The 16,955-nt window shown below is 41.1% G+C and overlaps 2 protein-coding genes across 2 annotated transcripts in view; both read left to right on the plus strand.

The window, feature by feature from the left end:
* LOC138967699 (otoferlin-like) overlaps positions 1-1,251 on the plus strand; it is a gene marked incomplete at its 5' end in the record, with an annotated part of 9,380 nt that extends 8,129 nt beyond the window's left edge. Inside the window, 1 exon segment of the mRNA XM_070340352.1 lies at positions 1,240-1,251. Within this exon segment, the coding sequence (XP_070196453.1) occupies positions 1,240-1,251 (12 nt within the window).
* Positions 1,252-6,842: 5,591 nt separating this feature from the next.
* LOC138966517 (otoferlin-like) overlaps positions 6,843-16,955 on the plus strand; it is a 97,512-nt gene continuing 87,399 nt past the window's right edge. The window contains exons 1-8 of the mRNA XM_070338780.1: positions 6,843-7,212; positions 11,430-11,545; positions 12,346-12,386; positions 13,365-13,551; positions 14,317-14,503; positions 14,687-14,901; positions 16,143-16,297; positions 16,538-16,675. Coding sequence (XP_070194881.1) covers positions 7,155-7,212; positions 11,430-11,545; positions 12,346-12,386; positions 13,365-13,551; positions 14,317-14,503; positions 14,687-14,901; positions 16,143-16,297; positions 16,538-16,675 — 1,097 coding nt within the window. The 5' untranslated portion in view covers positions 6,843-7,154. The remainder of the gene's footprint in view (positions 7,213-11,429; positions 11,546-12,345; positions 12,387-13,364; positions 13,552-14,316; positions 14,504-14,686; positions 14,902-16,142; positions 16,298-16,537; positions 16,676-16,955) is intronic.

Genomic DNA, 16,955 nt, shown 5'->3' on the forward strand with positions numbered 1-16,955 from the left:
TGTTTGTTTGTACTTCCGACCATTCACTTTGGAACAGAGTGTCGAGCACTGACGTCGTGTTAGTTATTTTCATTTGTTTTCGTTATTCAGTCACCCTTGTTTCTGACATTATCACGTGACGTTTTAATTTTAGTGCCACCCCCCCCCCCCCACACACACACACACACACACACACACACACACACACAAAGCCCACATTTTAGAAGCAGAATCGACCGGAGACCTTTATACGAGCTGTTGAGCATGAAAGATTTACCCCCTCAAAGTGGATTTGGCGTAAACAAGCCAGAAACGTGACGAGAAACGCTTAACACGTTGTAAGAGGAAGAAGCCTGTGCATATTGGTGTTGGGTAGAAATAAATTCTCAAGAGAGATGTAAAAACAACAGAATCGGCGAAGTGAGGATAAATCAATTAAAGCAGAGGCTGTCCTCCCATCCCAGTGCGAATTGCGCGCACGTAAATATTGCAGCCAGCAGAAATATTTTCTTTTGTGTCCGTATGTTCTTCTTCTCTTTTTGTTTCTTTTTTTCTCAAGATTTGTTACTCTGGGACGCGCTTTGACATAATGTCATACAATTGTCACCATCCCCATAGCACTATTTTCTCCGTTGAAAGGAATCGCAAAAAGAAGACACTAAAAGGTGTTAAAGTCATGGTTCATTCCGTTTGCTTTTGTCCCGAATGAACATGAACAATAAGAACAACGAACATTTTATCATCTACTATACTGTGAGAAAACATAATGTGTCTTGTTGTTGATTCTCTCGGACTCAACACCACGGCCCACTTCCCTTTTCCCTAACGTTACAAGTATTAGTAGTAAATTGGTTGATTGATTGGTTTATTTGTTTATGTAAATATCTATTTTTAAATAATACATTCATTATTCATATTTTTATGAAATATTTTTTATTTCACTATTTATTTTGTCAGTAAGTTGATAATGAAGTTAGTCAATTAGTTGTATTTGTATTTATTAATTGGTTTATTTATTTATTCCTTCATGTATGTTTTTATTAATGTATGTATTTAATTTGAGTATTTACTCATTTAGTTTTTATTCAGTTATTTAATTATTCATTTTACTCAGTTTATTTTTGTATTTAGTATTAGCCTTATATCCATGGTTTTTTTTCTAATTAATAACTGACTAGGTGTGTAAAAAATGCTGCATTCATCTGCTGGCTGGTTAATTGACTGACAAGTATTTCACTGTGAATGCGTTACATAATTCAGTTTGAGAGGTAGTGTGCATATGTGCAGGCGGGTGGGTTGGGGTTAAAAAATGTTCGGTGAATACGTATGTGTTACAATTGTTCGTATCTGTCCCTTATACATTTATATACTTTGTCTCTGTCTCTGTCTCTGTCTCTCTGTTTGTCTCTCTCTGTTTGTCTCTCTCTCTCTGTCTCTCTCTCTTTCTGTCTTTCTCTCTCTCTCTCTCTCTCGCTCGCTCGCTCGCTCTCTCTCTCTCTCTCTCTCTCTCGCTCTCTTTCTCTTTCTATCTCTATCTCTCTCTTTCTCTCTCTCTCTCTCTCTCTCTCTCTCTCTCTCTCTCTCTTTCTCTCTAGACACGCACACACACACACACACACACACATACACACACGCACACACACACACACACACACACACACACACACACACACACACACACATAACTACCTTCAATATGAATCGTTGGTTGATTTCTATTAATTAAGTTATTTTGATTGATACTTCCCCATGCTGTTTTTCCCCAACACAATCTTCGTTCATCAATTCACAATACCAATGATTCGATTCCCTTGACAGTTTCCGGAACCACTTTCCTGTTTGCGCATGCCAATTCTATGGAGAAAATGTATTACGTTGGAAACAAACATGTACTTTTCCGCAGATTTCATTGTGTCTTCCCATGTTATCTTTTTTGTTATGAAATTATTCTGCTCTAGGCACTAGCTGGCTGAGTCTGGTTTAATTGCCACGGAGAATAAGATCGAAATAAATTGCTTTTCGTCTAGCTTTGATGAATGATGTTATATCTTGACACAATTATTTTAACAGAAAGAACGAAAAGACAAAAATACTTGTTATACAAAATTGAATCATAGCCATTGAAGCTTCTGTGCTGAAAGGTCACGGCAGTTATTTTCATTTTATTTGCTTGTTTAGTCTACTAGTGTCATTGTTAGTTAGAATTAGTGACACACTTCACTGCAGAGTAGGTTTAAACAAATACACACACACATTTCAAAGTTGGAAAAGAAAACCTGAGCCCGATATGTAAAAATGCTTAAACACGCAAATTATGCGTTTTTGATTTATTTGGTACAGTTCTTTACTAAATAGTTGATTGAATCTGTTACCTTTCCAACAAAGATATAGATCCAGAATTGAATCTATTTAGTGGAATATTAATGTTAATCAACTCGATAATTATTGTGGATTTGCAATTACAGTTGTAAGAAAAGTTAATACCTGTATTTTAACTATACATCTTACACAAAAGGTAGGAAAAGAATGCATCTGATTGAGGAAAAAGCTGGCTTCAAAGGGCATTACAGTACATTATATTATTTTCTATAGATGCTGCTTATTCATAACGTGAAACTGTAAGGCTGCTTTTGTAGATTTCTTGCAGTGCCTTCGGCGCTCTGAATAGATATTCCTTCTAAGAATAAAACAATAGTGTTGAAATAGCATAACACGAACAATTTACACAGCTTCGTATTGTGTGTTCAAGTCATAGAAAAAATATGCGCATGAGAACTACCCATATTCTGATTATTACGTTGTCCGAGAGGCGTTTGACAATGATGCATTATGAACCCGTTGTTTCTTCATTCATTTTTTCAAAATGTCCAGAAAAGGGAGACATGACATTTAACTGCTGTTCTTTGTAAATGATGGTATATTACTGTCAAATACAGTGACAGTCCTAAAGAGCCAGCTGATTCTTTTTGAAGTGGAAGTAGAAACAAATCCCTCTCCGTAAATATAGAGAGAAAAAACTCTTTATTGTTAAGCGGGATAGTTATGTACTTATCAAAAATGAATGAACGGGAACAACAAATTCTAATCAACTAATGCATACGAAAGGTTCCATGCAAATATAAAAGAAAATCAAAACATTCAGCCCTCTTGAAGGGCGTACGCGCGTGGATTTTATTAAATATAGTCAGCGACTAAATGATTAAATCTTTCATTTTTAGCATTTTCCTAACGAAAGTACATTGCACACACTTGGCACAAAATGCTGCGCTTCACGAGAATTTCTCGTTAAATCCTCTTTACTCTTCTAAAAAGTGTGTTTTAAAAGATTTGTTGTTATAATGATTCTTAAAGACCTTTCAAAATATGTTTGACTGTGCCTAGATGCTTAAACAATCAATTCGCGACCTCGATTTGTTTTTTTAAATATGCAAATTCTAGACATGCAGCATCATTACAATAACGACCTTGGAAAGCAATCCATGGGAGCATTTGGTTGTCGGCCTTGAGAATCTAGATATGCTTTTACTGACATTTAATTTCAATGCTGTGTAGTGAATCTGTTTGCAAAGAACAAGGAAGTTCGCATGTTAAAATATAAGTAAAGCTATGACAGAGTCACAAACTGTATCCTTGATATTTGACTACCTGTCACTTGCGTCACAGTAGACTAGTATCACCTCAATGCCTCACCTATGTTGTACAATTTTACTAGACTATAGGTTGAACTCTTAGACATAGACAGATAGCTGCCAGGTATATATATGTTTTAGAATGTATTTTATACGTCTTTTTTTTAAGTAATGTGTTGATCTAGTTGTTTTCTAAATTGGAAATAACATGAGGTCTTTTGGTGACCCGGAACAAAGCAGGTGTTTAACTGTTACAGAACTACATTTCCTAATTCTCACTCTTCATCCAACCAACCCAAAATACACCCCACACCAAACCAATCCTATAATTTACTTACATTTCCCCTTTTAAACCTACGTGGTTAATTCTGGATTTTCATGAAAACTTCAGCACGTACACTCTTCAAAAAAAGTTAAGGATCGGTTGAAAAAACGGATCTAATTATACAATATTGCCAACAAATTAAACATCGACATAATATTTAAAAGTTTAATGTGTTTGAATTAACAAATGAACAATGAGTCTTGACCTAGAATTTTGTTTGGCAGGCAGAGTTATTTCCCTTTGTGGGACTTCTCAAAAGCTTCTGCATTTTGGAAGAAAAAGGGTGTTTTTTATAGCCCCATGAAATTTGCGGAAAGCATGCCAGGGCAAAAGGTTGTGATGCACGTGCTACAACAGGGTCCTGGCTATGAACATCGCCCACCAGCTTGTGTTTAAAGGTTGACACGCTGACACAATTATGCACAGTAGCAATATGCCCCCACGAAGAAAGCTGAGCGATTTGGATAGAGGTAGGGCAATAGGATGGCTACAAGACGGTGTTGCTGCCAGGCAAGTGGCCCAGAGGCTTGCAGTGGCTCCCTCTGTCATCATCAGACTAAAACAGAGATTCCACGCAACTGGAAGAGTGCAGGTCGGCCCAGAGTCACCACACAAAGAGAGGATCGCTTCATTCAGAGGCAGGCCATGCAACAAAGAATGGCTACGGCAAACAACATTAGGCAACGCCTACAAGCTACCGCCAACACTGTTGTTAGTGGTCATACGATCCGAAACCGCCTACACAACTTTGGCTTGCGTGCAAGGCGTCCAGTCTGAGGAACAACCCTGACTGCTAATCACCGAGCAGCTCGCCGAGCCTGGTGCACTCAACATGTGAGGTGGCAACGTCAGCAGTGGGCTCAGGTGTTGTTTACAGATGAGTCCCGCTTTTGCTTGGAACCTGCTGATGGTCGCATCTGAGTGTGGAGGCGTCGCGGAGAGCGCTTCGCAGAAGGCACTGTTCTGGAACGACAGCGTTTTGGCAGAGGCTCTGTGATGGTCTGGGGAGGGATCAGCACACGTCTAAGGACACCTCTGTACCATGTAGTGGGCAACTTGACCGGTGTCAGCTAACAGAATGAGATCCTGCAACCCCTGGTCGTTCCAGCCCTCCAAGCGATCGGCCCTCGTGCGATTCCTCAGGATGACAACGCACCTCCCCATCGCTCTGCAGCTGTAAACACCTTCATCCAGCAGGCCAGGGTCAACAGGATGCTGTGGCCAGCCAACAGCCCGGACCTGAACCCCATAGAGCACATGTGGGACGAGCTTTGTCGTCGGGTACAGCAACATCAACCTCCTCCTGCCAATCTGGGCCAACTGCTGCAATGGCTCCAGCAGAAGTGGAATGGAGTTCCCAGAGCATTCATATGCAACCTGATCCACTCCATGCGCCAACGATGTGTTGAATGCCTGGCACACAACGGAGGGCACACGCGTTATTGACACTGATTCACATTGTTGTGAATTCCATTTTCGAGGGTTGTCACGTTTGACACACTCTAGCTAAATTGTCGCTGCCGCGTTCGATCTTTGCTTTGTTTGTCATTACTCCTTGGTTGTTCAATTATATAGGGGTTTTTTTAAATGAAAGAATTCGGTCTTGTCTGTTTTGTGTGGCGTGCTTGTAAAAAAGTGATCTTTAACTTTTTTTGAAGAGTGTATTTGAAGTGAAATCAATGGAAGTAGTCGTATTTTTTTAGACCGTTACGTCCATGACATGGTTCGAAAGACAGGGGTATAAATTTATGTTTGGAATGACCATGCTTGAAACTATTTATTCAATTCTGCTTAGTACATATATATACAAATACAAATGGAATGTCATTGTTTTTGTTAATTGCCAATGTTCTAGGTCCTGCACTCACGCAACTTTCTGCGCTCTGGAAACACTGTGGGCTGTTTCAAGTTAGATGTTGCCACCGTGTACAAAGCTCGCGGTAGTCACCCATTTTCATCACGAATTTTTTTTTCTTTGCTTTTTTTGTCATGTTGTTCCACTTACCGCACCTTTTTGTGCAATAAAACAATTTTGTGTGCATGCGTCTGAGTAAAATGGTCGTTTTCCTTCCATTGTCAGATACACATTGTTTGCTTGCTTGCTTGGACTGCAAAATCCACACCATTTTTACCTTTTGCATGAATACGCATGTACGGGGTTGTGCGCTTTCATCAAGCTGACCTGGTTATGCTTTCAACTACATTCAGAGACTCTGAGCCTTCCCATGTAGCCCGTCGTTTTGATGAACAGTCTCTGACACTTTTTGGATGTCTTTCGTTGTTAAAAAGTTTAAGATATATTTGTCAAGGTAATCATAAACAAAACACAAATTCTACAATGTTACCACAATAACCATCGGTATTTTACGTGACATTTGCCGTGGTGACCACAGTCGTGTGCTTGTAGATGTAGGATACGAAGAATACATGTACTTCTAAAACCTTTTTGACGATTAAAGCAGAGACTGACGAACGCAAATGGCTCCTGGTGGTAAATTGACCTTAATAGTGGAAGTTTAAGTGTTCTTTATTTCATCAAACTTTTTTACAGGAAATTATCAGGTTTTGGCGGCAATCACAATTATTCTGCATTTTAATTAATTAGATAAACTCAACATCTCACGGAATCATTTTGTCACCATTCACTTATCTGGCACATGCATGTGACGAGGGTGGTTGCACACACGAGTGTTGCATTGAAACACGTAAAATTCCACAAAGCATGCGAAGGATGAACCTTTGTTTCTGGTTTATGCACAACAATACCATACGGTAATTATGAGTGTGTTTACGGTGCACAAGAATTGTAATAACCACCCCCCCCCCTCCCTCCAAAAAAAAATCATAATGTCCTTGTAGGTTGAAGGTAGGCCTAAACGATGCAAACTATAGAGCGGGGTCGTGGATGTTTCCCAAAAATTACAACCGCAGAATTGTAAATTGTTCTTGATTTGTCGTTTCTATCCTTTGTCATATTTTTCTGTTCGCAAAATGTACATTGACATATTTTTCCACAGCTTCTCCGTCGATTTTTTTTTATATTGATATATGACTTTTTTTCTCTATTTTTTTATTTTTATAATTTTATTTTGTCTTATTTATACTATCTATTATACCTGTGGGGTTTGGGCAGCCTTTCTATACCTCTTGCTCAATGCTTGGTGTTGCATGCCTATCTCCTCTGACGAATCAAGGCGTGTCACTCAGGACGTCTTCTGCGCATGACCAAACCTGTGGGCGCTTACAAGCTGGATGTAGCCACTGTGTACGCGCAGCCAGGTAGGGGCGCTAACCCATGCTTGAATCATGTAGAGTGGCCTCCCTCCTTACGCTTGAATCAGTGAAATAATACCCTTTGTTGGACACCCCCGCCATCCTGCCCATAAGAAACAGTGTTATTTTTGTAAAATGTCCTTTGATATTTCATGAGTGGTCTCTTTCACCGAAATAATCCTCTGACTTAGCATCAGCTTCCTCGGATTTAGACAGTTCTTTTGTCTCGCAGAACCGGACATTCTTCTACTAATACTTCGCTAACAATGTGTGACTCGCTCCGAATCCTTCAATCCTATAAAGCCGAGGCTTAATTACACTATTAACTGGCATTCGGTTGGCGACCGCTCCTCTGAAGAAATCATCCCTGTTTTCTATTCTTTTTTTCTTTTTTTTTTAACGCCCAGCCGACCACAAAGGGCCATATCAGGGCGGTGCTGCTTTGACATTTAAAGGTACTGAACTTGTCAAATCCAGGTGCACGGAGCCTCTGGGGCTTTTTGTCATACCTCAGGCAGCTATCCGTTAGAAGAACTACCAAGTTTCATTGACTTGCACCCAAAGAGTCAAGAACTGCGATTTTTTTACGAATTAATTTCGTACTCGGACCCGGCTGGTCTTGACCTATTTTTGGATCTAAATTTAGATCAGGTAGATCACCACATCATGCACAAAAAGACAGTCACTAAAGCAAACTATGTCAGACGTCATCATGATTTTGTGTAAAACAAAATGGAGGCCGGAATCACTCAAGTTGAATCGAACTCCGACCAAACACCAACGTAATAACTAGGTTAATTTATGCACTCGCGTGAACAAGAAACTGTCGAGCTTCACAGATGTCGTCGTTGGGTAGTTTTGGGTTTGTTTTACTACCATAGGAGGATTTTTGAACTGTAAATGCACTCAGCTGCAACAAAAACACAAAACGAAGGCTGTGAGCTGCACTGGGCCTTTAACGTGCGCCACTGTTTTCTGTTATCAGCCTGGATCCCTCTTGGTATCTGGATCTGGTATAGGTACGTTGCAGGAGCCAGTGTTGGCTATCGTCACAACGGAAATGCATAAGTTATAGAAGAAAGACATAGCCGGCCAATCATAAACAAAAAATACAAATACAACAACAACAACATTTAAACAACACAACATTAATGACGTAAATCAAAACCACATGTACACACTCACAAGTGGACCGGCACGGTTGGCCTAGTGGTAAGGCGTCCGCCCCGTGACCGGGAGGTCGTGGGTTCGAACCCCGGCCGCGTTAAGCAAACAAACAAACAAACTCACAAGTGGTCGCCTTTCAAGTGCTAAAATGCTTGACCTCGTGAAGTGGCCTACTTGCAGGCAACTATTGCTCATACATACTTTTCATCGTGTGTAATACAATGACAAATCTGACCTGTCTTTCACAAGAGACTGGAGTATCCTTCCACTGTGATACATACCAAAAGTGTCCAGCCTGGTCGCTTTCTGCGCGCAGTGGATTTTTTTGTATAAATTAATGTTCTTCTTCTTCTTCTTCTTTGTTCAAAAGCTTAGACTACCACGTTCACTCATGTGTTTAGAAAGAGTGGATTTTTACGTGTATGACCGTTTTTACCCCGCCATTCGGGCAGCATACGCCGATTTCGGGGGAGGCATGCTGGGTATTTTCGTGTTTCTATAACCCACCGAACTCTGACATGGATTACAGGATCTTTTTCGTGCGCACTTGGTCTTGTGCTTGCGTGTACACACGAAGGGGGTTAAGTCACTAGCAGGTCTGCACATAAGTTGACCTGGGAGATCGGAAAAATCTCCACTCTTAACCCACCAGGCGGCAGCGACCGGGATTCGACCTCACGACCTCCCGATTAGGAGGCCGACGTCTTACCACCACGCCACTGCGCCCGTCATAAATTAATGTTGATTGACATGGTGTCAGTTACAAAGTTAATTAGGCACACAAACACACACACACACACACACACACACACACACACACACACACACACACACACACACACACACACAAACATATATAATTACTAGACGATTACCCGCTTCGCCGGGTACCGGCTTCGCCGGGAAGAAGTAGAGCCGAATACCAGGCTGCGCCTGGGACCCGGCTTTGCCGGGTGTACGCCGGCTTCGCCGGCGCACGAAGGAAGGGAGATCTAAAAATAGTAACGTGCAGTGACCTTCTTAAAATAGTAACGTAGTAACGGGAATATGGATTGACGCCACACGAAGGAAGGGAGATCTAAAAATAGTAACGTGCAGTGACCTTCTAAAAATAGTAACGTAGTAACGGGAATATGGATTGACGCCACACGAAGGAAGGGAGATAAACGCGCAAAACAAAACACTGGAGAAGATAAGGAAGAGTTACTGGGAATGGATATAGTGGATCTACAGAAAAACCAAAATCGGTTCAGCGCTGCGCGCTGAGAGCACGTGTTGAAATATCGACCAGGTTGTGTCCTGTCCCGGGTGTACCTGAATATGCCCACCAAATTTGAAACAGATCCATCGAGAACCTTGGCCGCGCATCGCGAACAGACACACAGACACACAGACAGACACAAGTCGTATATATATATATAGATATCTACCGACGGCAGCCAGACATTAGAATTTTGGTTCGTGTTCTGGGAGAAGAATGTTCTTTCTCTAATTCCTTCATAAAGAAAACAACTCACACTAGATTTGGCGTGATTTGCAAGATTATTGGCCCGTGAGAGAAGGTATCTTAAATTTGTATCAATGGCCTCTTTCCGATTGTCACTCATGCTTGATTCTTGTCAAGTGATTCCTTTGTCATCTATGCTTCAGTCTTGTCAAAAGGGTTTGCCTTCTTTTCCTTTAAAGGGACATCTTACCTGCATGTAAATGGCATTTATTTAAGTTTTCTAAAATGCAAGTTGGGATGGGGTGAGGAGTATCGAGAGATATCTCTTGAGCACCGTGATGTTGTTCGATGCTGGTTTTATAAGCGGGAACCAGTTTCTTGCTTCTCTGGCTAGTCTTTAAGAAAGGTTTCGTTAAAAAAAGATGTGAGCTTTCTGAATAATGTCAGGCATTTTCATTTCTTTATGAAAAAAAACATCAAAATAAGGTAAGGTAAAAGGAGCATGACCAAAATGTTTACAATTGTGCAATAATTCTTTTCAATCTAATTTTTGTCAAAGTTTAAAACAATGTTTTGTTTGTATTTATTTTTTCTAAAAAGGAAGAATTTTTGTTTTGAGAGGGAGTTTTTGGTCTTTGCGTACGTTCTTTTGGGAAAAGAGTAATTTGTGTACGTGTGTGCAAATATTATGCAAATTATCTACACTTTTATGCATTTCTCATACTTTTTATCTGTTCTTTCTTTGTTTGCTATTTATAACGTAACTTGGAACTGCGTGCGGTGTTGGGTTTTCTTGCTACCTTTACACTAACATTCTTTTGCTGGTTTACTCTGAAGTCATGGTGTTATTGTTACCTTGTTGGTCTGACTGCTATTTATTAATTTATTTGTTAATTATTTGCACTTTACTTTGCTTTGGATCGGGTTGGAAGTAACTTAAGGATGCCTCGCGTATTTTTTTAAAACAAATTGTATTTTTTAAAGTAACCTGAAAATGCCGAAAGGCCAAAATAGTAATATACTCTAAAGTCTGGAGTGTGGTTGGTGTGTGTTGTGCGTGTGCGTGTGTATTTGTGTGTGTGTGTGTGTGTGTGTGTGTATGTGTGTGTGTGTGTGTGTGTGTGTGTGTGTGTGTGTGTGTGTGTGTGTGTGTGTATGTGTATATATAGGTGTGTGTGTGTGTGTGTGTGTGTGTGTGTGTGTGTGTGTGTGTGTGTGTAGACGACCCTATTTTAGCTAGAAGTTTTGCTTTATCTGACTAACTCATCATTTTTCTTTTCAAGTCCATAGATTATTCCGTAAGGCTTAGGATCCAATTTGTTTTTAGAGTAGTCATCATGTATAACTCTTTAGTATCTAAATCCAAAAACAAAGAGACGGCCAAAGTTCCAAAATTCAGAATCAAAAAACAAGAGAGGTACTTTGTTGGAACGTTTGTTATTGACAAAACAATACTATGTAATTGTAACGTATTGTTTTGTCAATAACAAACGTTCCAACAAATTACCTTTCTTGTTTTTTTGATTCTTTAGCCTCTAGTCGTCTTAATTATCATTACTTTATTTTATCGAGATAATGTCAGTTTACAAATCTCGTTTTCATTACACAGATCATCAGTTTTTCCATAAATGGGCAATGCTGACTGACCCGGAGGATATAAATGGCGGTGTCAAAGGTTACTTGAAGTGTGATATCGCTGTGATCGGCAAAGGAGACTCTGTGAAGGTACGTTTGATGTTTCTGTTCTTCTGCAGTAAAGTGAAGTAAAGTAGAAGTAAAGTGAAGTAAAGTGAAGTCTTCTTCTTCTTCTTCGTTCGTGGGCTGAAACTCCCACGTACACTCGTGTTTTTGCACGAGTGGAATTTTACGTGTATGACCGTTTTTACCCCGCCATTTAGGCAGCCATACGCCGCTTTCGGAGGAAGCATGCTGGGTATTTTCATGTTTCTATAACCCACCGAACTCTGACATGGATTACAGGATCTTTTACGTGCGCACTTGGTCTTGTGCTTGCGTGTACACACGAAGGGGGATAAGCCACTAGCAGGTCTGCACATAAGTTGACCTGGGAGATCGGAAAAATCTCCACACTTAACCCACCAGGCGGCCGCGGCCGGGATTCGAACCCTCGACCTTCCGATTAGGAGGCCGACGTCTTACCACCACGCCACAGCGCCCGTCGTAAAGTGAAGTAAAGTAGAATAGTCATTTCATCGCTGGGAACCTAAATGTTAAAGATTGTTTAGGAAATGCTTCATGTGGTGCGGTGCATATCATTCTCTTTTCACTATGTTTCTGTTAGTTTGTATGTGTTTTTGTTTGCTTGTTTGTTTGTTTCTTGAATGTTTGTTTGTTTGTTGGATTGGTTGGTTAGTTGGTTGGTTGGTTGGTTGGTTGATTGATTTTGTATACATAAACTTTATCTTTTTAGCATTTGGAAGCACCGAAGTTCACATTCTAGCAGTTGGTTTTAACATTTAGACCGGTTGTTTTTTTAAGTTTATCGTCTTTTTCCCCTTTTTCAGGTACCGCCAAAGAGTGACAAAGATGAAGACGACATCGAAGCGTAAGTGTTTGTTAGGTTACATCTGAAATTAGAACAATTTACTGCTGAGTTTTGCCATATGAGCAACCACTACATCAAAAACGAAAATTCAATGAGGTCCAACTGAGTGAATGCGCGGTGATTCAGGGGAGCAAACTGAGAAATCGAGGCTCTAGGTTTAGGCAAGGAAGAGTTGCTATTCTTGCCTCAGTGTCAAGGCATGAAAACATTGTGGCCGGGTCCGGGCGGAACTAATACGAACCCAGGATTTTAAATTGATTTAGGTTTTGGCAGTCATTAATGCCATGCTAGAAAATATAGCCCTGTTAAGATTATGAATGTGGGAAACTTTGAAAAAGAGGAATAAAATCAACAACAGTATCGAAAGCGAATGCACGCCTAGCAGAAAAGGTAAAGAATGAGTCTCGATTTAAGGATTTATACCGTGGGTTTATGAAACGTATACTGTAAAAAAGCAAAAACAACTAAAGCAGACTACTCATTTCAATAACTTTAGTCAATTCTTGGCACTTTATGTAACTATGAATTAGTTCTGCCTACCTGTCTGTCTATCTGTCTAATCTGTCTGTCTGTCTGTCTGTCTGTCTGTCTCTCTCTCTCTTTTTTTCTCTCTCTCTCTCTCTCTCTCTCTCTCTCTCTCTCTCTCTCTCACACTATAAATCATATCTTTAAAATCTCAGCCCCCTCGACGCCCACCGCCACCACAACTAAACCACAGGGTTTATCCGTTCATATGAAGATGCCTAAACACACACACATACATACACACACACACGAACACACACACACACACACACTCACACACACACACACGCACACAATCACACACACACACGCGCACACGCACACACACACACACACACACACACACACACACACACACACACACACACACACACACACACACACTAACCAAAAACAGACAATCCGTCCTAAATCTTAAGTACCACAGTAACACAAGTTTATTTGATTTTTCAGAAACTTGCTGCTACCAGACGGCGTGCCAGCCGACAGGTCGAGAGCGCGGTTCTGTTTGAAGGTGTACAAGGCCGACGGTCTGCCCAAGATGAACGCTGGCATCGTGGCCAACGTCAAGAGAGCCTTCACTGGGGAGAGCAAGGATCTCGTAGATCCCTATGTGGAGGTCTCTTTTGCTGGGCATCAGGTAAGCAGAAATTGAAAAATTCTGTGGCTTTTCTCTCTCCAGTTTTTGCACCAGACGCTAATTAAAGTGTAAGCAACGATGGTAAAATTCAAGAACAGCGTGTCCCAGCTTAACTCTCAACAGTCCGTCATGTAGGCATGCAAATACGATTTACGGAATGATTCTAGGTTTAAAGTCAAAATTACCGGGTTTGTTGTAGCAAATTCTCGCAAGTGTCAACATTCTGCAACGGTTCTTTGTGTCTGCATTATGTGGTAGGCTACCTTACAACAGCTTCCTTGAATTTAGGGCACTATTCTTGCACGTGGTCAAAAACAAAACACACAAAATCCGGCTGATACAATACAATACAAACAAACAGGCACACTCTCACCAAGAGGTCGCAAGTACGCAGCAATAACAGACACAGCCCGGACATAACTACGTCGGGTTTGAATGGGTTGTGAAAGAGTGCATACTCTTGCCAAAACCTCTGACATATACATCGCAGGGTCGGAAACACGTTGACGGGAGCACGTGTTTTCGACACTCCCGTCCCTAGTGATTGGCCCCTCAAATGTTTGGCAGAGGTTTTGCACCAAAAAAAAGGTCACTCTCCCACATTACATACAAACCCGACGGAATTATTTTCGGAATTCGTCTATTGGGCTTAGACGGAATTGGTAGAAGTCAGACGCGTGTCTAGGTACCGGAACGCACCGAAAGTACCGGAATTTCACGATTTGTTTTCAACGAAAATAATGTTAGGCATTGGGTGTTTTGCAGGGTAAAACCACAGTGAAGAAAGGAGCCTACGAACCTATCTGGAACGAGCAGATTGTATTCACCGAGATGTTCCCGCCCCTCTGTCGACGTATCAAGATCCAGCTACGTGACAGTGACACCGTCAATGATGACGTCATCGGGACCCATTTTGTTGACCTGTCGCAGATCTCCAACGAAGGAGAGAAAGGTGAGTGTAAAAGATCTTTTCTTTTATATTTTCTTACACTTCAAATTACGGTGAATTATAGCTTCCGCGAAGCAGGGTCGGTAAACACAAAAATGAGCAACTTTATGTGCTGTCTCCAAAATCAACATAACACATGAAATAGCATGAATCTAAATAGCATGACTCTTAAACGCCTCTTCGCAGGTTTTCTTCCCACCTTCGGGCCTTCTTGGGTGAACCTGTACGGGTCGACGCGCTACTACCAGCTGCTCGAGAAGCACCAGCACCTCAACGACGGGATCGGGGAAGGCGTGTCGTTCCGGGGTCGTCTGCTGATCGCCCTCAAGACGGAGATTCAGGACAGCCAGGAGAGCGGACCCTGCAACGTGGAGGTCGAGCCCACGCTACCTATATCTGAGGTAAGCGCTATTATATGATGTGTATTCCATCGTATTACCAACACATGTCCCGTGATAGGCTCACTAGTACCAAAAGGACGTTGAACTTGAACATTGAATATGTCAGTCAGATTTTTCGTCAGTGTCTCCGGGCTTGTAGGGTCTGACGGAGATGTTGGCAGATATATGTGTGGGATATTTTTATTGAGGGGGAGGGGGAGGGGGGGTGTGGAGCTGGCAAACACTCTTTAAATCGAGAGCAGCAGACCTTCTATGCTGAACTGGATAGGTGTGTTCAGTCATGGGAAAGTATAAGCAGTTTGACTGAATTTGAGAATTACATAAATGTGTTCAGTTGACATTGTTTACATTTAAAACATCATCGAACGAGAAAAATCACGAGGAAGTGTGCTGTCTATCATGTGTATAGCTTGATTTGCAGTCCTTTCTTTCTTTCTTTATTAGGTGTTTAACATCGTTTTCAACCACGAAGGTTATATCGCGACGGGGAAAGGGGGGAGATGGGATAGAGCCACTTGTCAATTGTTTCTTGTTCACAAAAGCACTAATCAAAAATTTGCTCCAGGGGCTTGCAACATAGTACAATGCATTACCTTACTGGAAGAATGCAAGTTTCCAGTACAAAGGACTTAACATTTCTTACATACTGCTTGACTAAAATCTTTACAAAAATTGACTATATTCTATACAAGAAACCCTTACCAAGGGTAAAAGGAGAAACAGAATCCGTTAGTCGCCTCTTACGACATGCTGGGGAGCATCGGGTAAATTCTTCCCCCTAACCCGCGGGGGGGTTTTGCAGTCCTATGTGACATTTTGAATAGTCCTCTTCAATTGAAAGGTAACCTGTGTTTAAGCCAAGCGTGGTGTCTAGCGAGGTGCCTTGGTTACGTTACTGGCATGTCATTTTGTCTTGACTGACAAAGCATAAAATGAAACACTAATAGCTTTATTGGAATGGACAGATAAAGAGACAGACAGGCAGAGAGTCGAGATACACAATGACATCAAATCAAGACTATCGTCGAAAGCACAGAGCAGAGAAATGACTGGTAAAATTTAGGACAGAAGCAAAACTGCGAGAAGAAAATTAATATCCAAAATCATTATCCATTAACTGAAACGGAATTATTGGTCCTACTTACAAAATCGCGCATTAAGTAATCTACCCCGATCGTACATCCACCTTATCCGACAATGACAGTAGCAATCAACAGGATATGCTTCTGTTTGCTGTGCAGACGGCAGCGGGTCAACCCGAAGAGTACTTTCTGTTCGGCTGTTTCCTGGAGGCCTCCATGATCGACAGAAGGCTATCGGAGAAACCCATCCACTTTGAATGCAGCGTGGGAAATGCGGGCAACGTGCTGGATGGCTACAATCCTCCCAGTAAAAGGTAATGAGTGACTTTGTACTTGTTAAGGATTGGAATCAAAGGTAGATTGGTGATTTGCAATTGCTAAAACTACCACCTGGACAAAGTTCTGGATCTATAACGTCTGCTGAACTGTAAAACCATACAAATAAACATGCACTATTTGAGAATATAACTTTCCTGTGTGACATTCTGATCGCTGACAGCGTTCCATATTGTCGACAAAGGATAACGTGATAATTATGTACATGGACACGACAGGTCCAGCAGCAGTGACAGCGAGGATGACAGTGACGCGGGGGAGGACATTGCTGAGGATGACGATGTCATGTCCATCAAGATGGATGTCCCCAAGTGGCAGAGCACCACGCCTGCCATGAAGCCCGTCACCAGGGACAAGTAAAACAACGATTCTGTTATATTGTATTGTATTGTTTTGTATTCTGTTCTATTCTATTCTATTCTGCTGACTCGCAGTAGAGCAATACATGTCATTGAAACTGATATTCTTTTAATGGTCAGACTCTATGTATTAACAAAATCAAATTAACTTTATTATCTCAATCTCAATGTAATTTCTCAGACTGAGATAATACAGTTAATTTGATTTGATTTGATTTGATTTGTATGTTTCACAAACATTAAAGCAAAAATGTAGTCAAACCTTAAAACAGTTGGA

The sequence above is a fragment of the Littorina saxatilis genome, linkage group LG5, assembly GCF_037325665.1.
Source record: "Littorina saxatilis isolate snail1 linkage group LG5, US_GU_Lsax_2.0, whole genome shotgun sequence".
Lineage (NCBI taxonomy): Eukaryota > Metazoa > Mollusca > Gastropoda > Littorinimorpha > Littorinidae > Littorina > Littorina saxatilis.